The 26,767-nt window shown below is 41.1% G+C and overlaps 2 protein-coding genes across 2 annotated transcripts; both read right to left on the reverse strand.

The window, feature by feature from the left end:
• Positions 1-929: 929 nt before the first annotated feature.
• mogs (mannosyl-oligosaccharide glucosidase) lies at positions 930-8,292 on the reverse strand. The gene is made up of 5 exons (XM_010740947.3): positions 8,174-8,292; positions 6,217-6,583; positions 5,079-5,302; positions 4,762-4,955; positions 930-3,552 (listed from the first exon to the last, which is right to left on the reverse strand). The coding sequence occupies exons 2-5, from the start codon at positions 6,566-6,568 to the stop codon at positions 1,779-1,781; spliced, it is 2,544 nt and encodes an 847-aa protein (XP_010739249.3). The 5' UTR covers positions 6,569-6,583; positions 8,174-8,292; the 3' UTR covers positions 930-1,778.
• Positions 8,293-11,469: 3,177 nt separating this feature from the next.
• On the reverse strand, positions 11,470-26,562 carry pdcd4a (programmed cell death 4a). The gene is made up of 12 exons (XM_019255324.2): positions 26,238-26,562; positions 26,075-26,129; positions 20,171-20,470; positions 19,691-19,788; positions 17,425-17,538; positions 17,109-17,330; positions 16,881-16,978; positions 16,476-16,590; positions 15,179-15,286; positions 13,143-13,253; positions 12,869-13,008; positions 11,470-12,393 (listed from the first exon to the last, which is right to left on the reverse strand). The coding sequence occupies exons 2-12, from the start codon at positions 26,121-26,123 to the stop codon at positions 12,342-12,344; spliced, it is 1,407 nt and encodes a 468-aa protein (XP_019110869.1). The 5' UTR covers positions 26,124-26,129; positions 26,238-26,562; the 3' UTR covers positions 11,470-12,341.
• Between the last annotated feature and the right edge of the window lie 205 nt (positions 26,563-26,767).

Consider the following 26,767-nt stretch of genomic DNA (forward strand, 5'->3'; position numbering starts at 1 on the left):
GGAACTCAGTGGTTATGCACACAGACTGAGAGCCCGCATCAGTGCTCTCAGTACCAACAATTATATTTAGTGTCAAAGTATTAATAAGAACATTGCCACTGTATGCACCAGTGTGTGAATGTATGTCAGCATATGTCAAGGAGTGAAAAGAATTTGCCATCTATGTACACTCCATGCCTTTTTATTTTAGCTAATTAAGCACCTAGCCCTCACTGCAACTGCGCTCCATGGAAACCATGCAAAAAAGCCCATTGACGTCAGCTGGAGGCCTTCGAATGTGCCATCTGACAAAAGGAGGAGGACAAGGCTGCTGTACTTAAGGTCACGGTGTGTTGAAGCTACTCTGCTTTGACTGACAGACTGAGGTTGGCTGACATTTATACTGAAAACGTGAAGAGATAAAAAAAAAAGGGTTATTTTTAGTATTTTACATGTATTTTACATCAATAGCTAAAAGTGAGTAACAATGTTGGTTAATTAGTAATTATGCAAGCAAATGAATCAAAAAGCTCCTGTTGCAGCTGTGAGGTTAAACACCCTGACATTCCACTGCAGTGTTTATTAAGCTTATTCATATTTTTTTTTAATATGCACACTCTTATGGAAAGATTTAAGAAATAACTTCCACTGGGAATGAGAGCACTTTTACTAATCTGAGATTATTCAAGATATAAAATGTTTATGTTATGAAAAAAAAAAGATTATATTTGTGAGAGACTCAGCTGATAATTTCATGGACGGCAGGTTATGAGTAGTGGTGGAATAATCAATAACAAGCGTCCAATGTGAAGCAGTGTCAAGGTCTGAGCCACAACAACTAAACCCAAGTTATAAAGTAAGGACACAGAGAAGGTAGAAGGAGGTTGTGGCTATAGGTGTAGAGCCACTGCTTACCTCAATGAAGGTAACAAAAAAAAGTACAAACAATAAAAATATTTAAACCGTTTATTGTTCTTAACAAAACAAAACCAATCTCACAGTCAACGTTGTATTCCCTGCCAGTCAAAGGCTGTGTTTACAAAATATGGCTGCTTGGATGCAGTGATTTTAGAAATGTTGAGCAAGACTGTACAGATTCTTCATCTTTTTTTCTTTTCAGATCAAACAATTAAATATCAAAATGACTGAATCATTAAGACAGAGAATTGAGGACATACGATTTAAGAGAAATGGCACAGTAAAGAAGAATAATGGCCCTCGATTCAGAAGTGAATGCACAGCTTGGTCATTTATGCACTTATTTTCCAAGGTAGAAACTGACAAACCTGATAAGAGTTGTTCACACATATGGTGTGTGAGCACGTACCCTCCTCTGGAGAGGTGGACCAGCTGTTTCCTGCAGCTTAAAGAGAAATACTGTAATCACCCGTCTCGATGTTTCCACATTCAAACATTGCATTTGGAAGCAATGAAGTTGCGTGTGTCTGAAGTCGTGAGGGATGTGAGTTCATTAAGTGTTTCCTAAATGCATCTTAAGTATATAAATGAAGCACTAGACAGTGCTTGGCTCCATATACAGCAAAGACAGGGTAGCTGCACTTACACTTGAGAGAATACCTGTGTGAAACCTGTTATTTTAATTAAAGGTTTAATGTGGAAATGTGATCATAAATCCTTATTTTTCAGCTGAATCTTGCAATTACAGTTTTTCAATGGCTAATTTCATGAGCCAGACACATTAGATATATTACTATATCTTTAAAACCTGATCGTGTTTCAGTCACATCCAGATACATGAAGGCCAATATCTTAGAACACATGAGATGAAATCTACAGCATCAGTACTGTTCAGCCATCATTAATACTGTCAGAGCTGACCAGCCAGTGAACGGGTGGCTTCCTTGGCCTCTGCCAGTACTGTCATTGTACTGTTCCCAGATATACCCTGTTTCAACATACTGTCTATAAACATTACTGATAATGTTAGTCCTGAGTTCCTCATAAAGAGCAGCTGCCTTCTCTTGGTATGGCCCTTCTGTGTTGCTATAGTGGTGCAGGGCTCTGACTGCCAAGTAGTTGATGTTAATCCATATCGGTCCCCTCCAGTAGGGGGCATCGTGTTCTGTGTTTCGCTTCATGTACAGCGGATCTGCCTTCGAGAGTGAACGCAGGCCGTAGGGTGTCCACAGCTTATTAGAGTCTCTCATGTCGCGGAAGATATGCTCTAGTTTGGGCGAGTCTGGTGTAAGAATTTGCAGTAAGAAAGGGAACAAGCTGACGTAACCCAAAGCGTTAACGTACTGCTGTTTGGGGGCCCGGCGGACAGAGCGCACAAGGCGCGCCACGGGGAACTGATGACGAGGCTGTCCGGGGGGCACGTACACCTTCTCCTGCTGCAAGGACACAGCCTGGGTGTGGTTCCCATAGTCACTGAAAGCACGAAGCTGTTCAGACCAGTGGAGCTCATTCAGTAGGTTGTTGTCACTGAGCACTTGGTGGGTAAGTTCATAGTCCTGATGGGGCTCGCCTAGAAGCCGGGCTATACTTGCCATGATGCCTGAGGACAAGGCCATCCAGCAGTGTAAATCCACATGGCGCTCATCTGCTGATGGGTGTGAGGCCCGAGGGTAGTCATCCAGCCCGGAAGTCAAGGTTTTGGGATTAAGGAAAAGGTTAGTGTCCTTGTCGCGTCCACGCCAGCGGTAAGAGTAAGGCAGGGGACCGGCCTGTGTGGTGTTGTACCATTCAAACCAGGTTTTCAGTCTGGGGAAGAGCCGACGGAGGAAAGGCAAGGTTAACTGCGATGCTACCTCCTCTGGTTTTGAAGAAGAGAGCTGTTCAATAAGTTCCTGAAGAGCCAAGAAAAGAGTTGGTGGGTTGGCGTTCTCGTTGCGCTGAACTACAAACTCAGCTGGGACTTTACTACGAGCCTCGTCCCCCAGGATCTGCTCACGGGGGATCCAGCCCTCGATATTGATCAGGTCTATCCAGTGGGCAATAGCCTCCCTGGTCACCTGGGGATCCCACTTGCTCAGCAGCAGCTGGTGAAAGCCTTCATCCCAAAGGAATCCTCTTGGAAAGAAAGACCGTGATGGTACGGCAGTGAATAAAGCACCTGAAGGGTACATTAGCGGGTATTCATTATAAACTGACTGTACCACTGACTGGCCATAGAAGTAGCCCATTCCACCCAACATGTTGCTGAGCGCTGCCTTGCCAAACTTGATTTGTGCCTGGCTATAATCTTTGCTCTCAAGCCCAAAAGTCTTCTCGAACTTTGCGTCAAACTCCGCTTTCCTCTTCTCCAGCTCCTGAGTCATGACGGAGCCCACAAGTTGGTTGGGGCGGTTGTGGTAGCTCCCAGACTCAAACAGAACTTCGATCTGGAACGGCGTCTGGACGGTCACCTGGTGAAGCACAAAGTCGCTCTCTTTCCTCGTGTCAGTGGGTTTCTGTTGGTTTTGGTGATGGGGGGGCTTGTAGGTGTCTACACCTATGAAATGCCTCTTTTCACCAGAAGGAGGGCTATAGACAAACCTGCGGTTCAGGCTGTGCTTCACAATGTCAGTCAGCTTCTCCAAGCCAGGAGAGACAGTCTGAAGATAGTTATAACTGAAAAGACAATAAGCCATTGTTAATCGCCCTGTGTTCTTGAAATCTATAAAATCAAAGCATTCGCACAAACCTTGAATGTAAGTTTATAGTCAATCAATGACGCACAAGTGATCTCAGCTGCACTAACTATGTTTGTGAAGCTGTGTCATAACCTGAAGGTTGAGCACGGTGGAAGCTTTCGCAGTCTCATGTTGTACTGTTGACTCAGAGGTTAAGCAACCGGTCACAGAGAGATCAAACTTCAAGCTCCCACTTACTCTGCATCATCCATCTTCCTACAATGGGTCATAATTCAAACAATTCCTCACGTCTTACAGTTCATACTGTACCTTTATGTTTTACTATGCTGATCTTCTATGAGCCTCATGAAAGTCTGAAGTACAAGTGTTGCGAACACAGAGTCCTGATCCACTCAATACTGCAACACTGGATCAATACTTTTATACCGTCACTGATTTAATGACAGCCACGTCGTTTCAGAAAAAGATTAGAGCCCTCATGATAAGGGTCTGCTGTCCATTGGCTATTTGTAGTAGCCAAAGAAATAAGTTATATATAGTACACAATATATACCACAACTTTCATAATTAGACAAACCTGATTCCTCCAGTGTGTTTTTCAAACTATGAAACAAAGGCTGAAAATCCTGCTTTTGCTGCCATCTAGTGGCTGGATTTTATTTTATTTTTTTAAATGTGGAGTGACTCTACAGTGCAACATGACATACTACTGAGTATAACCCAGAGACCTCACATCTGATGCTGGGGATCAAGAAAGGTGTAACAGACTTCAAATTTCAGGATCATTAAAGTGCCTTTCTTCTATTATAAAAAAAAAAAAAAAGACTTGGTGACTCATCATCATCATAAATCACCACATGCATTCATTTCTACATGAATCTTTTGCTCAGACGCAGTTTAAAACGGTCACTGTTCATCGTACATCATAAAACGGTGTCTCCTCACCTTTCTATGAAGGTTTAACCACTTGTGTGTTTACATTCCAACACTTATTTATAATTGAAGTATTTGAATCAGCACTGTAAAACATAACTATTTTATTTTTCTTTGCTGCATATCTTTAATCCTGATAAACTAAGCACTGTCATTCTACAGTATATTCCCTCCAGCTTCCTTGTCCTTGATCACTCTCTTTTGAAACTGCTGCTGCTGACTTTCTCATTCACTCCTGCATTCATGCATTTACCTGGCATATTTAGCACTGGATAGCTCCCCGGTAACCGGCTTTCTGAAGGTGATCTTAAAGTTTCCGAGCTCCTCTGAGAAACCAGTGATGGATGCGAGGCGGTTTCTCTCCTCAACGTGAGTCTCCAGCGAGCCTTGTGAGTCTGCTGCTGCGTAAAACATCAGGGAGATGACTGGCGCTTGAGGGGCAGAGCTCTGGTGGGTAAAGACAGAAATCATTTAACGTCAGCAATAACTGCAATTGTTTGATAAATCAAATGGTTTTTTGTACCACATAAAATACATCAGGGTCGTGTGTGGGAACATCTCAGTCCTCACATGCTGTTTGGCAGTGATCCTCCAGGTCCAGTCTCCTCCGTGGCCTCCTCCCATCCTCTTGACAAACTCCGTTGTTAGTGTGAAATCGTTGTCCCGGATTTCCTGGACGCCAAAAGTGAGCCCATCGTGCATCAGCCAGCCGTAGCCCTGCAAACGATCCCCTTGTTCACAAGTGTGCCTCAGGTTTACATCCATGTCAGAAAACTGACGCATCCACATCATGCCTGGAGAGATATAACAATAAAAACAAACGTTAACTTGTACAGTGGGAACGATGCACGAATACATCGTTAGAACCATTTCCTAGTCCCAAAACTCATTGGCTGCACGCCATGAGTAACCAGCCAACTACGTTTTTGGAAAACGTAGATCACTTTGTGTTGACGACTACTTAACAATATTGGCCATCCAAATTTGATGACAGGGTAAACCCAGGAAGTGTGGCTAAAATTAACTTGAATTTGACGAGTGTCTGGGTTTGTTTCCCTGATCCAGAGAAATTAAACAAAACAAATATCAAACAAAAGATTAAACATTACAAGCCACCGATTTTTACAGTAAAGACAGTATTAAGATTAAAATTAGATACTGTTTGGTTGTACAGCAATTCCCTTAGCGTCCAGTTTCCCCTTTTATTTCCCCCTTATGTAACTTACAGGTTGGAAAAAGCATCTAATTGTAAAAAAAAATGTATCATCTTATTCTAATTCATTAAAGATATATGATGTTTACACTCTGAAGGGAAATATTCAAACCAACAAGTCATCATCATGTTTTCCACGTTAATGGTTACTACATTCAACAAAATGGAACTTTTCTACATTTATTACACTTCTTTTTAAATCCCCCCTAAAGTTAAGAAGCTCTGCTAGAATTTGAAAATCTATTTTCATGGTTTTATTCCTTTAAACTCACCCTGAAGTTCACCTGTCATATACTGTATATTGAGGTATTTTACTCTGTTCATGAGCCTCCTGGCATCATGACAGCATGCGTCTTCGTTATTCACTACATGACACCATTATTGACCCTGATGGCCTCTCAGTGCTTCATATGAAAGCCAAACTGTACAATATTTAAAGAAAGAATACATATAAAGGATTTAAACTTCAGCTTGACTTTGAATGTGTGAGCGTACCTGTCACCATCGAACTGGGCGTCCTGGTTTTCATGCCAAAGTAGACCTGAGGCCTGTATGAGCCCCAGAACCTCTGCGGGGAAACCTTGGCGCTGCTGCTATTGGCATCCAGGACAGGAGATGACGGGTGCAGGGTCACCACCCGTTTGGCCAGGCTGGACCGCATGTAGAGGGCGTAGAAGAACCAGATCAGGCTGAATATGCAGAGGCCGATGGAGATGTTGATGAAGACTTTGCCCATATCGACTTTCTTTTTCTTCTCCTTGCGGTGAAATGCGGAGGGCTTCTCATCTTTCCTCAGGGGAGGGGGAGCGGCTTCACCGGTCACCACCCTCTTCCTCTGCCTGCCCATCCTGCCCTTCTGAAGCTGGAGACAAGAAGAGGACAGAGGAAGATATTTTTATTAATGTAAATCTATGTTTAAAATCCAAAAGGTAACTGATGGTCAAACAGTGCTTTCTTTCATAAATTACCATCTGCTCTGTGCCTGCATCTATGAATAGTATACAACAACATATGGCATAAAGTTACACATCATTTCTTGCAAATATAGTAAAGGATCCAATAATTAATCAACCATATTTCAGATTTCAGTTCAGGTACTACACACATTTTAAAAGCTTGATTCTTATAAACACTTAAAGTTTTATTATCTGGTGTTTTTATGAAATTGTTTGATATAATATGTGCCACTTTATTAGTGGCTGTCTGAAATACAATACCAAATTGAAAAGTACATTTAGCAGGAAATATACATAGCTAAAACTACTGCAAATACCGCAACAGAAGTGACATTTCTGGGTGACTTCCATACATGTTTTACATCTTCTACAGCCTGATTGTACATCATTTTCATATCTATTTCTTTAAAAACCTTTATTTCTATCTTTTTAGTAGTTATATTATAGTTTTTTCTTAAGTAAAATCTTAGCACAGGTTTAATATCTATCTATCTATCTATCTATCTATCTATCTATCTATCTATCTATCTATCTATCTATCTATCTATCCGGGACCTTGGTGTACTTAATAAACTGAGAACTGAGTGCATGTTGTTTCTGATGTCTCTCTCTTTTTTGGATGAATAAAAGGTTGAAAGGAGGCCAAAGGTGTTTTACAGTCTGTGTGAACAGCGTACAACACACTCCTTCTTGTCTTTTTATTGTGCATCTTCTGGTTGTGTGTGTTTGTCTCACTCTAACTCACTCTCTTGATCTCAATGAAACTCACTAATAATACAATAAATCAAGACTTTTATTAAGGTTATAATGCTCCGTTGAGACAGTTTTACAGAGATGTTGACTGTACGGTCATTTTGAAGGCTGCATAATTGATATAAATGAGATCCCCGGCATACACCTTTCACATCTTTGAAGCAGGTTCAACAAAACCTGATTATAACTTGGATTAATGCAGGATTTATGGGTGCAATTAAACATTATTTCTAGCTGACGTTTTGTACATTAACTCACAAACCAGTGCAGCTTTTCCATGAAGCAAATCGGCACAAAACACTATTATAACTAGAGCATATATACGTGGTAATAAACACCGGATTAAAAATCGTGTGACTCCTGTACCGGACGTGAAGTTCACGTCACCTCAGGCGGCGTAGCTACGTTAACCTTGCGTGAAAACGCTAGAAAATGCTTCAACACGGTGCCTAAACATTTATAAATTAAAACCCAGCTTCTGTAAAGTGTAAAGTGAAGCAGGGAGCACAGACACCTGCTTTAACCCGGGTTAAACTCGGGTTTATTCGCCGCTACGCCCCCGGCGACGCGACGTTTCCTTCAACTGGCCGCACGCTAGTAATGCTAACGTCAGTTTGTTTGTTTTATATATAATGAGGCCTTAATTAATTTAGCAGCTGATTAACGACAGAGCCGGTTTGTAGTTCGGGCTTCGTGTCCATTCATTCATTCATTCATTCATTCATAAACAAACTGTTACCGACCTGTCCGAGTAGCGACAGGCTCAGCTGCTCATCATCCGTTGCTAGCCGTTACTAGTCACTTCCTGGTTACTGCTCGTTCTACACTGACGTGTACGTTAGTGACGTCATCCTGCACCCAGTCCCTTCCCTCCTCGTCGTACTGTTAAAGATCACAGACATGCGCACTGTAGTGAGGGGAAGTTCGGTTCTTTTTTTAGGGAGTCGGATCATTTGAGCTCACCAAGAAGAAGGAGCCGGCTCTTTTTTTTGTTTGTTTTACCACTTATACCTTTTACAATTCAGCCAAATTTACCATTTTTTGCTACGCAAATACAAGCATTCATTTTTTATGAATACACTCTTTGTATAGCTTATATATTTTATTTTTGCATTTGTATTTCAGAATCAGAATCAGAAATACTTTAATAAAGTAATACTTTAATACAGAAATAATTTATATTGTGGTTTTATACTATTACCTATATTAAGACCAGCACCTTGTTGAAGCCCCCTGTAATTTAGTTGTGCCTACAGTAGTCTGTTGTACAATGACAATAAAAGCTTTCTATTCTATTCTGATTTGTATGTGAGCGCATATATCATTTAAATTATTCAATACATCCTTTATATGTATCCAAAAGTTAAAAAAAAAAAAAAAAATTCTAATATCAATAAATTACTGTAGCCGGTTGTTTTCATTGACCCTTGTAACTCTCTGAAACCACCACATCATTGTAGAACCGCTCTCTTACACAAAGCAGATAGAAAAACCTTTAAATACTTAAGCATAGAAATAAAAAATAAAAAGGACAGCTATTGACTGGTGGATATTCAGTCACATTGCTTTACAAAACTAAACAAGCCGGCTCTTTCGGCTGCCAAATGGTTCTTTGTTTTATCACTTATACCTTTTACAAAATTTAGCCAAATTTACCATTTTTGCTATGCAAATACAAGCAAGAATGCAGCATTCACTTTTTATGAATACACTCTGTTTTCTTTGTATAGCTTATATATTTTATTTTTGCATTTGTATTTCAGAATCAGAATCAGAAACACTTTATCACAGAAATAATAAAGTAATAATTTAATACAGAAATACTGTATTTATTTATATTGTAGTTTTATACTATAATCTATATTAAGACCAGCACCTCGTTGAAACCCCCTGTAATTTCGTTGTGCCTACAGTATGTCTGTTGTACAATGACAATAAAAGCTTTCTATTCTACTATGACTTGTATGTGAACGCATATATCATTTAAATTATTCAATACATCCTTTATATGTATCTAAAAGTTTAAAAAATACATTTTCTAATATCAGTAAATTGATGACTGTAGCCAATTGTTTTCATTGACCCTTGTAACGCTCTGAAACCACCACATGATTGTAGAACCGCTCTCTTACACAAAGCAGATAGAAAAACCTTTAAATACTTAAGCATAGAAATAAAAATAAAAAAAGGACAGCTTGACTGGTGGATGTACTGGTGGATGTACAGCACATGTGTGATATTCAATTACATTACTTTACAAAACTAAACAAGCCGACTCTTTCGGCTGCCAAACGGCTCTTTGTTTTACCACTTGTACCTTTTACAATTCAGCCAAATTTAGCACTGATTTGACTTATGATTTGTATTTGAATGCATATATCATTTAAATTATTCAATACATCCTTTATATGTATTCAAAAGTTAAAAAAATTACATTTCCTAATATCAGTAAATTACTGTAGCTAATTGTTTTCATTGCGTTTACAGACCCTTGTAACTCTCTGAAACCACCACATGATTGCACTAACTTAATTGTAGAACCGCTCTGCTATATATGCGTGAGCATACTCGTGACTAGCCTTACTAGTGACTTTCTGGTTACTACTCATTCTACACTGACGTGTACTCTCGGTGTACGTTAGTGACGTCATCCTGTACCCAGTTCCTCCCTTCCTCATCATACTATTAAAGATTACAGACATAGGCACAGTAGCGACGGGAAGTTCGGTTCTTTTTAGGGAGTCAGATCATTTGACTCAGCTCACCAAGAAGAGCTGGCTCTTTTTCCGGCTCGCAAGCGGCTCATTATTTTACCACTTATACCTTTTACAATTCAGCCTCATTTAGCGCTGATTTGACTAATGATTTGTACGTGAACGCATATATCATTCAAATTATTCAATACATCCTTTATATGTATTCAAAAGTAAAAAAAAAAATAATAATTTCTAATATCAGTAAATTACTGTAGCCAATTGTTTCTTTGCGTTTACAGACCCTTGTAACTCTCTGAAACCACCACATGATTGCACTAACTTAATTGTAGAACCGCGCTGCTACACAAAGCAGATAGAAAAACACACGTGACATTCAGTCACATTAGACATTACTTTACAAAACAAAATAATTGAAAAAAATAAAAGGGCCAGCTCGTTCACGACTGACACATCACTAATGCGCAGTAGGGAAAACAAAGCAAATGTGACATTGTAGAGGGAAATATGTAATTTTATTGAAATATATATATAATAAGAACTTCTCGTGTAGGGGAGTGTGTTGTTGATCCAAAAATGAAAAATACAAAGATGACTGTAGGAATACAAAACATTAACAATAAAGCCTCGGACAGTAGACAGTGCATGCATTGATGAGTGTGTTGATTACACCATATATTTCCCAAATATAAACCATTCAACATAAATTCCCTCAAGCTGTTATTTACACTGTAGGCATATTAAAGCTGTGCCATAAAGACACACAGCAAAGCATCTTAAGATGTACCATAATTCGGGGGCGTCAGAACTTTGGGATGAAAAAGAAATCCAGTCTTTGGCCTCAAACTGCTTCTTAGTTACCAGTAAAGTTAAAATCTTTACACCTGTTCTGACCATTAGTCAGAGAACGATGGGATATGAGACAAGAGGTACAGAAGTGAAAGACGAGACTGAAATATACATTAAAGATCACAAATGTGATTGATGTACATCTTTACTATGCTTGCCCCGTCACTTACTCTTGGTTATTCTTTTGTCAAACACTGCTTACATGAACAAAACAAAAAAAAAGAAACTTTATTTTGTTGCTTTTTTTAATGAATTAATTATTTTTTACCCACGTTAACTTTGGTCAACATGTACAACTGTTACAGTGGCAAAAGATGAATTTTGCGTCTTCCAAGAAGGGCTGATGGTGCCATTTCACAGACAGATTTCAAGTTTAAAGAGCTGATGGTGCCATTTCACAGACAGATTTCAAGTTTAAAGATGAATTTCCGGATGAATTCTGCTTACAAAAAAAAGTCAGAGTGCTCCAAATAGTTTTTTTTTCTTTTCTTTCTTTTTTTTTTTTTTTTTTTAAACACACATTAGCCCCAATTTATTTTCCAAAAAAGGGCTTCTGAAGTATATTTGCCCTAATGCAAATTTCAAATAAACACCCAAACAGAGCCAAAGCACTTATTGCTCTGACGTCTGTGTGCTTTACAAAGTGAACATTTGGCCTCAGCGACCAAGAACCAAAGAAAAAGAGAACAAAAAAAACACTGTTCATAAAGGATTAATAGAACCACTTGAACCAGAAGCTATAAAGCATGTTGTCCTTGAAATTACTTCAAATTATTTATGGCAGAAAAAAAAAGAAAAAAAAAAAAGATCTTTGCTGTTGAGCTAAATTACTAAGTGCTCACTGACTGTACAGAACGCTCTGTCTTTTAAGTGCTGTTTTCATTTATAGCGCATCGCGTGAAAAAGAAAAAAAATACAGACATGGCAACATGAAGCAAAGCAAGAGACAAAAACGCCCCGATTCATCTCCCACACTTCCTCAGCCTGTCCACGCGTCTCTCTGCCGCTCTGACATGAATTGCACCAGAAACTGAGAAGACTGAGGCATAAAGGGCGCATCAACCCCAGAAATAAAGTATATTCTTCCAAAAAAAAAAAAATTGTCATAAACAGTGATTAACAAGATGAAGGGAACTGAACGCCCATACCACTCTTCAGTCTACTTTCACCAAACGTCAACGCTGGTTTGTGTAATGACAACATTATCAAGAGAGGAACAAGGAAACTTTAGACTGCCAGCATGCCCGCTTTAAGGGAGAACATGCTGGAGTGGAAACAGGGTGCGAGAACCTGTAGACACCCTTCCTCCTCCTCCTCCTCCTCCTGCTCTTCCTCTTCCTCTGGCGGGTTAGGTCTTGATCACGCCTCCGTCTCCTTCGCTTACAAAACGCTTCCGCCCTCTAATGGAGGAGACAGAGATTTTAGAGACACTTTAGCGTGCATCTTACGCATGTTATTAAAGAATAAGGCTGGTTATGTTTTAGATTTTTCTGGTTGTCAACAACTCCTGTGCAAATACCAAAACCACCGAGGACTGTCTGTGTATTTTCTCTGTGCCACAGACCTCCATTGTTGTCCAAAAACTATTAAAAACACTTAAATGAGTCACACTGTTGCATTGAGTGACATGTTCCTTCATTGCCACAAACATAGGCACTGTATAATTTGAATAAATACCACATCCTGTTGCTGTTAATACACTATTTACTTAGTAGGAACACTGAGAGCCACAGACATGCTAAGGAAGTCATAAAGTATTTACAGATGCACAATCACATGTTGGTTTTCGTTTTTATTTCCACAGGATTTGTTGTCAATAAGAACCAGCCATTATGAATGACCTTGTTGAAAGATATGAAAAAAGTGCTGACTAACCTGGAGGGACAGGCATCCCTCAGCTGTTTGGTGATGACAGACTCCTTGTAGCAGAGGTCCACGAAGCTCTCCATGAGGGAGTGGGCATGTGGCACGTCGAGGCTGATTTCAGGCAGCTCGTTGTAAACACGCTCGAAGCCCTTCATGAGATTAAAACGGAAAGCGTGACTACAAAGTTAAATCCACATGAATTTTCAGATTTGTTCAAACACATATTGGGAAACTAGTAGAAATAAACAAACAAACAAACAAACAAACACAAAAAGGCACTGACCCTGTTCATCTGATCCACAGTGATGAGGCCTGTTTTCCAGAAAGACTTCAGCAGTTTTATCATCATATGACTGGCAGTGTCGCCTTTGGACTCCAGCACCATCACTATAGTCTGAAAAAGGATGAGAAAACATAACGTGTAAGAAAGAGACGTGTCTAATCGTCTATTAATAAACTCAAACATCTGCAGGCTGCACATTTCACCACATGGTGGCAGTGCTTGCCCTTTGCCATTATTTTATACCTGAGGAGAGGGTGCAGGGGCAAGAGTTTGACAATTGTTCACTCAGTGCTGTTCGTTGCAGATGCAATGCTTTGCAGCACTTAGTCACACACAGAGATGTATAAAGTACTGGAGTAAAGGAGTGGAGTATAAGTACAAGTGCTATTTCAAAAAAATGACTTGAGTAGAAGTTAAAGTGTTCTTTAAATACCATACTTAAGTGAAAGTACTAAAGTATTCAAAATGTTTTGTACTTAAGTATTGCAAGTATGTAAAAAATTGCTACTCAAGTACTGAAAGTAAAAGTACTGTTGTTTATATTATTTCAAATACAACTTCTAATGTTACAGTGTTACAATGTTCATGGTAGAGTTCTGTGATTTCCGATGGTCTGTGAATGCGTCTGAATGAATGCAAGAGTGAGGGGGCGGGTGAGCAGGTGAGAGAGCGCGCCTGGGTGTCAGGTGTATGACGTACGGCGCACGAGCGAGGTTGATGTGTGAGACCGGGACTGTTCTGTTGGGTTTTTGTAATGGTTACGGTCGACAGTCACTGAGTCCTGGAACCAAACCGTTCAGCAATAAATGCAGGTTTGTTCAATATCGCCTCGTCATTCACAAGTAACGATTCAGCACATGAAAAATGTATCGGAGTAAAAGTATTAAATTCATCAAAAATATGTAGTGCAGTAAAAGTGGAAGTTGGGGAAAAGAAATAATACTCCAAAAAAGCACAGATACTGCATTTTAGTACTTAAGTACAGTACTTAAGTGGTTCCACTTCGTTGCTATACATCTCTGGTCACACACACTACCAACTACTATAGGTCACTGCTGCTAAATGTAGCTGCTGTTAGCTCAGTCAGTTATTCGCATTGCTGCCTGGACTGTAAGTTCAGAGCACTGGAGGAGTGTTTACACTGGTGCCACAGGTGAATAAGGCAACAACAGAGAAGCAAAAGGCTGCCGGCTGAGTAAGATTGTGTCGTTGTAATCAGAACAAATACACGTGTACAGCCGTCCATATTTACAAGTGTGTAAGCGAATTGCACTCTGAAACAGGGGGCGGCAAATTGCAAAAAAATCCAATTACCAAAAAAAGTATTTTAATTTGTGGTTATCTGTAGCCAATTAAAATAGAGACAAATGGCAGAGAAAGTCCAGCTGGCTGAATACGCTCTGACCAGGCTACACAACCGATACAACAGTACACTGTGTACACAACCAAAGCCAAAAAACCACAACAAGCATTTGGTAACCAGCTCATCATCACCTGTTTCACGCAAAGCAAAGTGTTTTCTGAACTTAAATTAGAGCCGCCGTGAATACATATATTCAGCAACGCCCTGAGAAGTTATATTCGTGGGTTACGCAATATGTCTTCCCCATTTTACATTGATTGATTTGGACAGAGCTCGGTTAATACATGTAGTGCAAATGAGAGAATGTGTCTGTCTGGCAGACACACACTGTCCTTGGCAGAAAACAGAAATGACAGTCCCACCAAAAAAAAAAAAAACAGTTTTCCCTCTGCAGTCCACTTGACTGAGCGGAAAGAGAAAATACTTTTCGCTGTGCTGAATTTAACTTGTCACAACGTGAGGAGAACATGGAGAAACCTGACATCCTCTGTTTGCCATTGTACCTGCAGTTATACTCGAGGCTGTTTCCATCCCGTTTCGTCATGCATAACACTTCCGCATGTCAGTGTCTTACGTCGGTTTGAATCTGTGTGCCTTTTATAATTTGTTTTGTTGGTGGATAAAGAAGAGCGTTTTATGATAGAATAAACACCAAACATTAAGTCCTTAATACCTCGTAGACCAGCTCGTGGTGGAAGTGTGGTACTTCCAGGTCCCGCAGACAGTGCTCTGCCTCGGCCACATCTCCTGAGATCAGGTACTCCTTGAGCAGAAGGTTCATCTGGAAAAGAAAACACACAAAAAATGTTTTAGTTTTTCCACCTTCAGTTTCCGTGTGCAGCTGGAATGAAGTAAAACATGTAACTGTGACTGGAAAGGGTTGGGCTGCTCATTTTCTGGACAGGATGGAGAGACGTGGGTTAAATCTTTGTCTCAGAACAACACAGCTGTGATTCTGGTGTGATTACTGACGTTGTAATATTGTGAAAATGTAAATTTTCCATGTTTCAGTACAGTTCAATTATTTACCACCGCACAAACGTGTGTGTTCTGAGCTAAATATCTCTACACACTACAGAGCTGCACACACTTCAACCGTGTTTGCTTAAAAAGTTATTTATGGAATAATTAGTCATACCGCTTGAGATTTGAGAGGCTTGTGATTAATGCAATGAGTTCAAAACCCTCAAAGCGAGTCCAACACTTGTGAGTCCACTCTGGACAAAATAAAAATAATGTGTGAATGTGTGTGTACCCTCCCTTTCCCCCCCCTCAGCATCAGGGGGGAAAGGGAGGGTATGGGTCGTGTACAGGCCGAACAGTGACAGAAGAGAGGATGAAGAAATTTTGGAGGATTAGAAGAGGCTGCGAGCGAGAGGGGCGAGTGAAAGAGGCCTTGTGCCCCGAGGCTGCGCACAGCCAGGCAGGAAATCAAAACTGGACAGGAGAGCCTGCAGGTCTGAGGATTACACAGTGCTACACGACTGTAAACACACTGAGGGACCACTCCCCCATTTCTAAACACATGCACCAAAAAAGTATATATATACACACAAAAATCACTGGAAATGTTGCATAACTGATTACAAGATGTGCACTTGAAACTCCCACATTATCCACGCCCACATTAACACTGAATAATTGGGGCATGATCATGTGTGTGTGTGCAGTGTGTGTGCAGTGTGTGTTTCAGTTAAACACTGAAGGGTGTGTATCAGTCGGCCCCTCCTGTGGCCACATTTTTTGCAGTTCTCATTTCTCAGGGGAGATAAGTGCCGCGCTGACACAGCAACACGGCAGAAGGCTCGCCTGTGGCTTTCTACCCAGCATGCATTCCTGCCTTCTGTTGATGTACGCGATATTATGTCAATAAAAGAAGAGGAGCTCGTCAATGCAGTTCAAGTTCATTTTCAATATGGAAACGAACAAAGTGACTCAGTTTGTGGTCGTTAAAAACGGACTGAGCTTACCTCCTTGATGAGATGTTTGACGGGTCTCAGGCCTCCGCCCACGCCCCACACGTTATCTAGACGCATCATCTCCCTCTTCATAGTCAGCAGCACCGCAGCACGGTCCAAAGCAACTCTGACAAAAAAAAAAACATAACCCACAAACAAAATGTTTTTGCACAGAAATAGGGGGGAAAAATAGCAAGGCTAGAGTGAGCTTGGAGGTCCAATTACCAAGATGACATGTTATTTTTTCCTGTTGAAACATTATTTGATAAATGTGCTGCACTTGGTGAGGACGACATCTGACTGCAAAATTATGTCAAAATATTCACCTAATAGGGATTTTAATTACATTTTACCGCTGTCAAATTGAACATTTTGACATTACATCTGTATACTAAATTTTTGCTCGTGCGGGCTCACCTGGCATGGTCACAGTCCACTTTGCCCTTGTAACAGTCCAGGAAAGACATGGGCAGGATGTGGTCCGCAATGGCTCTGGCTATGAACTGGCCCAACATCTGAGAGACATACAAAACATAGTTTAGAACGAGATTTCTCTCTCCTGTTATGCACACAACAACAAAAAAGGCACAACCAGAACTCTGAGGCTCTGATGGCCATTTCCCCCCCCTCTGCATCATGTCCTACCTGTGGAGCCTCCGGTGTGTCCAGTATGAGGTCTGGCAGCTCTTTGAGCATCTTATCGAAGGCGCGGGCCATGTCACTTTGTGACAGCAGCTTGCCCGACAGATCCGAGAGCAGACGGGAGGTCAGCTCTCTGTGGCTGGCCTTGCCTTCGAGGGCCAGGGACACAGCCAGGGAGGAGAACTCGTACTTATGCGGGCCGAGGTTGAGCCCCTTCAGCAACATCTGACGGGAGATGACAGGCACTGTCTAATTATCATTCATCCATATCATGCATCCCTGGTCGGCATGCATCGAGTGAACAGGAGAAGTCACTCACCTGGACCTCTTTTGTGTCTCCATGTTCAAAGTACTCCTGAACAATTGGGTTGACCATTTTCTCCAGTTCCCTCTCATCCACTTCTGGTACAACTGTTGCATAAACTGTGTCCCCCTGTGCAAGAACAAAACACATCATCAGAAAAGAAATGCAAATTAATTATTGCAAGTTTTACTTAATTTGCTACGTAATCATATATTCCTCTACATTTTAGTCACTTATCGAAAAACCAGAATCCTGAAATCAAGGTCAAGGTTTTTTGTGCAATCCAGATCTGAAATGTTATAAAGTATCATCATAATCTGACATCATCACTGATATTTATCTTAAAAAATGCCCGTGTTATATGTCCTTAATCTGTCACTCTGTGACGATGCAACTTAAAACCTCTCTCTCTCTTTTCAACACTTGTGTTAGAGGAAGCCAAGAATGTCAAAACCGGTCCAACTCACTTCTCAGGTGAGGTGTTGCTAACTAGAGGAGAACAATAGTAAGCACTGAGAAAAAAATAAATATATATCTTGGCACAGAGTGAATACATAACTATAAAAAGGAGAAATAATAAAAAAAGAGAGAACAACTACTTTTTTACTTCTTTTTTTCCATGAGAAAAAGTCCCATTTTACTGTCAGCTCATAAAAAAAATATAATTACTCAAATGTCTTGACCTCTTCTGAGCCAAAGTTTATATAACAAGAAAAACAAATGAGTATAAAAGAAGGACTGTAGCCAAAACTCTGATTCACTTTCCTGTTTCCTGCTCATGTTGCATAAAGTGATTGTTGACTGCAGAGGGTGAAGGGAGAGAACCAAAACAATAATTTATGGCCAAGTACAGGAGGAAGAATGAACCAGTTTTTTTAAAACCAAGGATTGGTCCAAGGAGAGAAAAACGGACGTTCTCAAGCATTATTATTTTTATAAATTTGAGAATCATGCGATCCCTCGTAGGGCACCGTCTGCACACGTCCTTGGTCTTTTTCAGTATCACTCTGACCCATTTCCCTGTTAACACACTGACATCTTTCTGCTAAAGCTCCTACAACACTCAAGGACAAATCCCACTGGCTTTTCACAACCGTTCCCAAAACGTTATCAACTTCTTACTCACAGAAGCTCCGTTCCCACTCTGCCATTCAGTCAGCGTGACCATGACAGGAGACTTTCAGCATCTCACACACAACGTTCGCTTGATAATGGGGTTAAAGATCGAAAAGTGCGATGGGAAAAAGCCACCTGGATCAAACAATTGTTTGAGTTGGCATGTTTCGCATGAGCTTTGGCCGAATCACGTGGACTTTGATTAATCCATTGGGAAATAAATTACAAAAACATCTTTGACCTCATGCCATCCAAGATATTACAGTTCATCACAAGAGGGCAAATGCACTGCGTAATTCATTACAGATGCAAGAGTGCATATGCTTGTTGTCCCGAGCACGGACAAACATTATCTTGTTCGCGGAGCGAAAGCCTCGTTTATATTCAGCGCGTTTCAGCAGCAGCAGCCCTTCAACATCAGCACGTTCGTTTGACACGAGAAATAAAAGCGGTCATCCAGTAAGCCACAGCTTTGATCAGCGGGGCCTCTTTGGAACAAAAAAAGCTGCTCCGCACAACAGGTCAGAGCGGCAACAACTGAGATAAACAGTTCACAGAGAGAGAGAGAGAGTGTGTGAGTGTGTGTGCAGAGGCTCAGGTAGAGAAAACATTTTGGAAATTCCTCAGTGCAAAAAAAAAGAAAACACGCATATTAATGTTGAAAAATGTCAAATATGTTTTGGATTTTAAAATGTGGGTTGGGAAAAGGAATTTAAAGACTTTGCCTAATTGGTAAATTTCCCATTTTAACTACAAAATTAAATAAATTCCAAATCACAAAAATGCCTGGTAAACCAATTCATATTCAAAAATAGTTGTGGGTTGTGGTTTAAATAATCAAATCCTCAGATACTTCTCTGTATCTCCACATCATTGCAAATAAGGGAAAACTCAATGATTCTCATGGTTTAAATAAAGGTTTGATTGGATGTTAAATCTACATTTTTAAAAACTCTTAGCACAAGACCTGAGGCCCCATGCTGGCCGACAACCATGAGCTGCAACGCCATGACCTCGCATCCTGCCAAGACCTTTGTTGCACTTCATTACCCATCTTTCTCTCTCACTCCTTATCTCTCAACCGTCAACTGTCCGATAAAGAAATAGTCCCAATTCTTTCAGATAAATATGCATACAAGTCCAAAAGTCTGCTACACTCACTCACCTGAGCAGATTCATCATAGTTGGGGTCCCGTACATCAGGCTCCTCATCTTCATAAACCATCCCAGCAGCCCCCCAAACTCCTTTACCACCTGCTCCACCTGGAGACAACCAGCAGACAAAAACCATGAAGGTGTGTTTCAACGTGTTTCCAACCAAAACTACTGTCAGCAATCAGCACATGTGCACAAATCACATCAGAAACTGTCACATCTTCATGACCAGAAATAAGTCCAGAAATACACTCAACAAATCTTTCTACCAATGCTTTTTTTCCCCACATTTTCATTCTGGTACTTGAGGTTATAGCTCATCAGCCTGTGTTCACTGTTGTTAACTGATCGTCAACAAAATATGTCAAGTGTTCAGGTCTTCTCTACATGGCTGAACTTCTGCATGCTACAGAAAATGGTCCTCTCCGCCTCAAAGAAGCCTCCGGGCACAGAGCCTGCGGCAGCTTCTGAAAGAAATCCTCAAACTGACCTTTTTTGGGCAGGCCTCTGCCTTTGCCCGTCCTGGATTTGCGGTCGTTGGTGTTGACTTTGCCCTTTGGACTGTTTGGGTCACCTCCTACCACATCTCCTGACTCGGAGAAGGACTCGCTGGTGGAGTTGCGGGACGAGGACTTGCGCAGGCGGCGCTTGGCTTTGGCTTTGAGGCGCGCCTCGTGGAGAGCCTTCTCCTGAGGCGTCCAGTTGCCGTTCACCTCCGCGTCGTTCACGTCTTCGTCGCCGCTGTAGGGGTGGTTGGCCTCCGCCAGGTTGTTGTCGAAAGAGAACATCCCTGTGGTCAGAAAATTTGAACGGTTCATGTTTGTTGTTGTAGTGCTATAAAAACATGTGCAAGTCACATATTGGTACAATATGTGGCTCAAAGTAAGCAGACACAACAGCAACAGCGTGGGTAAAACGTGTGCACGGTATGAGGTCCACATAGAAATGGTTTTCAATCAAATCCCTGCAGCCAGTATCCAAAATTTTATGGAAAGCCTTCCCAGAAGAGTGAAAGTCATAGTTTTATTAGTGTATATCTAAAGCATATCTTTAGTTTTACTTGTGTGACATGACTCCCAGAAACAAAAACATATTAGTAAGAGTGTAAACCACATAAAAAAAAAAAAAGGAAATCCTGATGGAAAATTCAGTTGTAATGTGAATTTCTGTTAGAAATGAGCTAATTTATAAGAAATACATTAAGAATAATGGCAGAGATTCAAAGATTCTGCCCTGTACGTCTCCCTCATGTTGACAATTAATGTGCCGATGTTGTTTAGCTTTGATTTAAGTGCACCACAAACGCTACAGATCATCTTTGTGCATTCACAAAACTGCACCAACACCTACACGACGGCAACACAGGGGCCCGGGGCATGAAAACAATGCTCTCCGCCTGCATGTGCTACAGCCACCTCCACCTCCACGTGTCAGAGCCATGTTTTACATGTCGAGTCAAAGGTCATATAACCACCGGCTCTGTCGGGGCGTAAGGTGTCGAGTAACTTGATACACTATTCTCCTTTGTATGTTGTGTTTCGGGGGGGTAAAGTCCTGTCCTGTTGTAGAGACAGAGACAACAAGTGAGACTGGAGCAGTCCTGCAGGGAGGGAGGGAGCAAAGGGGAACACGTGGAGAAACGCTGACGCTAGTTTTTTTTCTTCTTTTCTTTTTTTTATTCCTCCGTCTTCTCGCGATCTGTCCGTGGCAGCTAGAGTGGACCTGACTACATATGGCATGGTTGGGTCGATGAACGATCACATGACTCGGGCTGCAGGAAAGAGAGAGAGAGAGAGAGGAAAACAGCAGGAGGAGGAGGAATGTCTGAGGGTGTAATGAATACTTGCAAGGGCCCCAAATGGCAGTTTGAGGAGTTATGGCCCTATAGATTACAGGACATGTAGGAAACACACAGAGGGAGGGAGAGAGGGGAAAAAAGGTCCAGGCTACAGATAAAAGTAACAAATTAAAAATAAAAAAAAAGGAGGTGTAGTCACAAAATAATAAAGTTAGAACCAACTTTACAAAAAGTATTCAAAAGATCTAAAATGTTCAGTCTGCTCTGGAGGGCAAAGGAAGCACCTTTGAGCCAAGCAGGACTTAACCTGTTACAGTAACTCCAGCGCCACACCCTTGGCCTTCAAAATCTGTAAACAGCCGACCATGTGTCATGTCCTCCTCCTCCTCCTCCTTCCCTCACGTAGCCCGCGGTCGCCTTGCCAGCGTTATAAATTAGGAACTAACCAATGGTAGAGTGTCAAATACACGACCGGCCAATTGGACAAGAGCAAAAAAGGAAAGAAAAACAAAAAAACTGGAAGGCGGAAAAAAAAGTCAGAGCAGCTTGCCAAGACAAGGAGTTGCAAAACAAGCATAACAAAATGAAGTCAGGCTAACGAAGTTTTTAAAAAAAACAAACAAAGATTGTGTTGCAGATCTTTCCTGTAAAACTTTACAAGGTTTTAATCTGCAAAGATAAGTCCATGTGTCACATAAATAGCACAGTCACATAAATCTACAGCAACAAAACCACTCTGCACGCCTACCCTGCGTACACCAAGATGAATATTAAACCGCACAACGCTGTCGTGATGGTTTTAAAAAGACGCCCACACACTTATCCGTTTAAAAAAAAAAGCCAGATGCAGACCAGCAGAGGACCTCTGCCCTAAATGCTGTGTGGGAGCTTTCCACAGTGTCAAGGCATTTTGGTTTTAAGCCTGTGTACTGTAGCAGTGTTTATGAATGAGAGAGAGGTCAGTGAAGCACATTCCTCCCGAGACACAGACCTAGTTTTGTACGTATGCAGTTTAAATTTCTGGGAGAATCTGTCAAATACAGCAACATTTTTAAAGTCTCCTCCTCCTCCACGATGTATTATAGTTTGACAAGCAAGTTTCTCTGTCCTCGTTTTAAAGTTTTAAGACGTGTACGCACAAGATCTGTGCCATCGCAACTGTGTCCGGCAGGGAAACTTATATAAACTGCATCACAGACTTTTTTTTTGTGGAAAAACCAGATCGGACATGAGTTAATATTCAAAGCAGGAGGATCTTTGCGTGTCTGCGGGATGTTTAAAGACAAACTGTTATGCAGATGACGCTTTGATTTAGATTCAGGCTGTTTTATTAATCCCTGAGATCCTTAAACAAACTGCAAACACAATCTAAACTATATTAACTTTTAACCACATGTAAAATGGTCAGTCAGAAAGTAGCAGAGGGGGATCTAATTTGCTAAGAAGGGTTGCACACAAGGACCGAAGCAAACTCTGTGTGTTATGGACAACTTTTTATTCTTTTAAAATCCTGTTTTCTTTCTGTTTTTAACATTATCGCAGCCTGCACTCTCTTGAAGTCTCACTCTCAGTTGAACGCCAATGATTAAAATAAAAGGTCACCTGTGTAATAAAAATCTAAACGAGATCTTTATCCGTCGACCCACGCACAGTTAAAAAAAACATAAGTAAAAACATGTGCGATGTCCTCTATGGTCACACGAGCATCTCCACAATGATAGAGTGGACAAAAAGAAAAAGCCTAACTGCATCTGGTCCCGTGGTGATTATCTGTGAAGACACAGAAGGGTGTGGACGTCCCAGAGGTTTAACTGTCATTTGATTTAATGAAAGGAGACTTTAAAAAGAACACGTCACGGTAACTTTGTGTAAATATACACACAACAGTGCAGACCGGAGCTGAGGAAGTGGCCACACACACTCTGCACAAATAAAAGTACAAGAGGGGGTTAATCACATGTGAAACGATGTTATGTCTCCTGTTTTATTAATGCAGAGTGAGAAAAATGAACTTCATTCAGTGAGTGGAGACTCGTGCAGCATTGCTGACTCGTGCTTCTTGGGTCAAATGCTGTAACAGCTGCGGAGCAAAAACACAGATAACGTGCATACGAATGATTAGAGCTCAGATAAACTAAGCAGCTCCGTCTGATAACGTTGTTTTTAGATATAATTTTTTATTTTTTTTAAATCAGCCGTCACCTCCACTGATAAAACACTCTGTTAAACAGCTGCTTTGTTCAGTCTCCAAACTGACGAACTTAGTGCAAACGGACGGTCTGTGCAAACATAGAGATAGGGGGTAAACCATAACATAATGTGTACTCACGAACAGATCTGCTTTGACATTTACGGCGGTGGGTTTCTTCCACGATGCTTTTAACACGTGTATTTATCCAAAGGAGTTATGTAAATGTCCCCACAGGTGGGGCTTTAAATCTGCACCTATGGGAGCACTTAATCACGGCATAGACCTGCTCTGTGTTACATGCCGAAACAGATGGATTGTGGAGAAACGTTACATTATAAGTTACCTACCATACACAGAACGATCATATAAAATGAATCATGACTGAGTATAAAGACTTCATTTCTCATTTGTGGGTCATTTATCCTCCTTAAAAACGCAACAGGCTGGGCTATTTTTGCAGGATTTAGCTTCTAGATAGAGAAATCGCGTAACTTCATTGATACCCAAAGGGAAATTTTAGTGTTGGAGCCACAGTTACAAGTATGACACGTGACTGTAGCATGAGGTATATACAAGAGGATAAAAAAGAAAAGTCTAAGAAGGAAGAACATAAAACTTCTGTGTAGAATATACACAAAAATCTCTGTACTATAACTTGTGCAATAAAATGTGCATCCATCCAGAACTGTGGTACTACTCGTCAGGTGTTTTGTCGAGTTTATTTAAAAAAAAAAGAACAACCTGACAATCAAGTAAAACCCACCTGCTGATTAAGGCTGTAAGATGTGGTATAAAAGCCTCAAACATGCTGGTCAAGTGTGACGAGTTCATATTATTCAGTCAAACTATTTTCAAAAGGTCAGGAGAACATTTTTAGATCTAAAAAAAAGTGGACATTTGTGTGTTTTTAAGCCGGTAAACTCTAAATAATCCGTCTGATTTATTGATAATAAACTGTAATCAGTAGCTTTGACCCAAAACAGGACGGTCTTTAAGGCCAGGGGAGGAGAGCCATGTTTGAAGAGTGTACTTGTGGGTTATAGTATGCAAGTATGCAAGTTGTACATACTTCACACACTGTTCTGCTTACAGATTGACCCACAAATGTATAGATGAGCCGGTTTTTCTCCCCCACTTCTTTTTCTTAAACCAGACACAGACAATAGAGTCTTTGAGTGCGTCTGTGACCTGCTCGATCGAGCGTGTCTGACCTTGCTTGGGCAAAAGAGCTGATCAAATTCATGCAGGGGGGGAAAAAACGACATCTGTGCATCTTTACTTACACACACACACACACACACACACACACACAGACTTGGACTACCATAACACACCACGTGGTGTCTCACATGCATTGATTTACCTCTGTGTAACCTTTGAGGTAAAAGACAAATGAAAAAAAAGGGAGTATATGTTTTTGGAGGTTGATCGCCCGTGTGTTAAATCTCAGTTCATCACCAGTGCTAACAATACATTTATGCCACTTATGTAAGCTTTAAATACACAACAAGGCAGAGATTATGTAAGGCCTTCCTATTGGCTCTTATAGCAGGCTATAACGTGTCGACGTCAACAGGGCTTGAGAGAGGAACTGAGTGTGCCATGAGCTCAAATATCAGTGAAGAAAAGACACCGGTGCAAATTATTAAAAACTCATTTAAATAAAAAAGATGATGTGTGTTTTATGTGTCGGTGCAGCCTGGATTTTTGATTAAATTAAAAAGAAAAAAAAAAAATCACATCCTGTTTTTTTGCAAGTCGGAGCCATGCATGACAGACGATTGCTTAGCAAATAAAAAACACAAATACACAAAGGAAATGGGTGGAAAACTGATCTGCATCGTGTCTAAAGGGCTAAAAACACCTTTACAAAATGTGTTGACACATGTATGTGATTGAGGAACCACGACCCGTAACATCCTGTCCCCTTCAAGACAAAAAACAAGGAAGCAAGACAGCTCGTTTTCACGCATGCATGCAGCCGTGCGCAGTTTGTGCACCATTAAACACACCAATGTTGTGCTAACGACGAGCTGTCAAAGCGGAAGTAAAAGAGCCACGGCCTCGTCCAATCAGAAAACGTGAAAGGGTTAAATGTTGGGGAGCAACAACACAACAACCGAGTCAAAGCTGCTAAAAAAATAAAAAAACCCAAATGGAGTTTGGTGCAGATTTCTTGTGCGTAAAAGCAGCAGTCCGTGCGCAATGGCTGCTGCGCCAGTGCTCAGTGTTTTTGCATGTGTGTGCATGTGTGTGCTTTAAACAGAGCACATGGTGGAGCATGCTAACGCTGCAGCCCATCCCGTGCAGAGGGGGGGACAATGGAGCAAGAGCACGCCAAAGCCAAAGCCAAAGCAAAAAGGCCCCAGCGGTAAACAAAAGCGAGGCTGGATTCATGCACTCACCGTCGGCTTGAGGAGCATTGGTGGACCACGTATCCACTTCGGTCGCCATGGCGCTCTGCAAATGCAAAGATTAAAAAAAAAAAGAAAAAGGAAAAATGCTCACGGTGTGTTCACTCCTCCTGTCGAACAAATCACCTGGAAATAAAAATAAAAAGCTGCAAACCAAAACGTCTGCAGGAGGAGGCAAACACGGCAGGTGATGGAGGAGAGAAACCGAGGAGTCCTGACCCTGTTTTTTTTGTTTTTCTGTTTCAGTGCTACTCGATATCAGCTGAAGGAAACACACACACACACACAAAGATCAAATTCAATCACAAAGAGGGGAAAAAAAGAAGAGTGGAGAAGGTCAATGCGAAAACTCTCCTCAGCGTTCACGGCTGGGAAAGAGTCAAACTGAAAAATATCAAAAGGCTGTAAGGAGGGGGGTGAAAGAAAGCAGGTTAACTAGTCGGAGAGCATTTCAAACAAACAGCCTGCAAGATAAACAAAGTCTGTTTTTAACTTTGCAGGGGAGAGCCGAGCGGAGTCACGTGGGGCGAAACGCGGACGGGGATTGGTCGGTTGAGGGGGTGGGTGCTGGTCATGTCTGACCAATCACAGAGCGAGTAGCCACGTCCACTCTAATATGTATGAGGACTGCAATATATATATACATATATATACATATACATATGTGTGTGTGTGTATATACAC

Source organism: Larimichthys crocea, chromosome X (genome assembly GCF_000972845.2).
Source record: "Larimichthys crocea isolate SSNF chromosome X, L_crocea_2.0, whole genome shotgun sequence".
Classification (NCBI taxonomy): Eukaryota; Metazoa; Chordata; class Actinopteri; family Sciaenidae; genus Larimichthys; species Larimichthys crocea.

Coding starts and splice junctions, on each gene's coding strand:
- mogs (XM_010740947.3), bottom strand. CDS start 6,568: ATGGGCAGGCAGAGGAAGAGGGTGGTGACCGGTGAAGCCGCTCCCCCT. Junction 4,956..5,078: donor GGATCACTGCCAAACAGCAT/GTGAGGACTGAG, acceptor TTTACCCACCAG/AGCTCTGCCCCTCAAGCGCC. Junction 3,553..4,761: donor TCCAGTGCTAAATATGCCAG/GTAAATGCATGA, acceptor TTGTCTTTTCAG/TTATAACTATCTTCAGACTG.
- pdcd4a (XM_019255324.2), bottom strand. CDS start 26,123: ATGGCGACCGAAGTGGATACGTGGTCCACCAATGCTCCTCAAGCCGAC. Junction 17,539..19,690: donor ACTATGATGAATCTGCTCAG/GTGAGTGAGTGT, acceptor GTTCTTGCACAG/GGGGACACAGTTTATGCAAC. Junction 17,331..17,424: donor GAGACACAAAAGAGGTCCAG/GTGAGTGACTTC, acceptor ATCTCCCGTCAG/ATGTTGCTGAAGGGGCTCAA.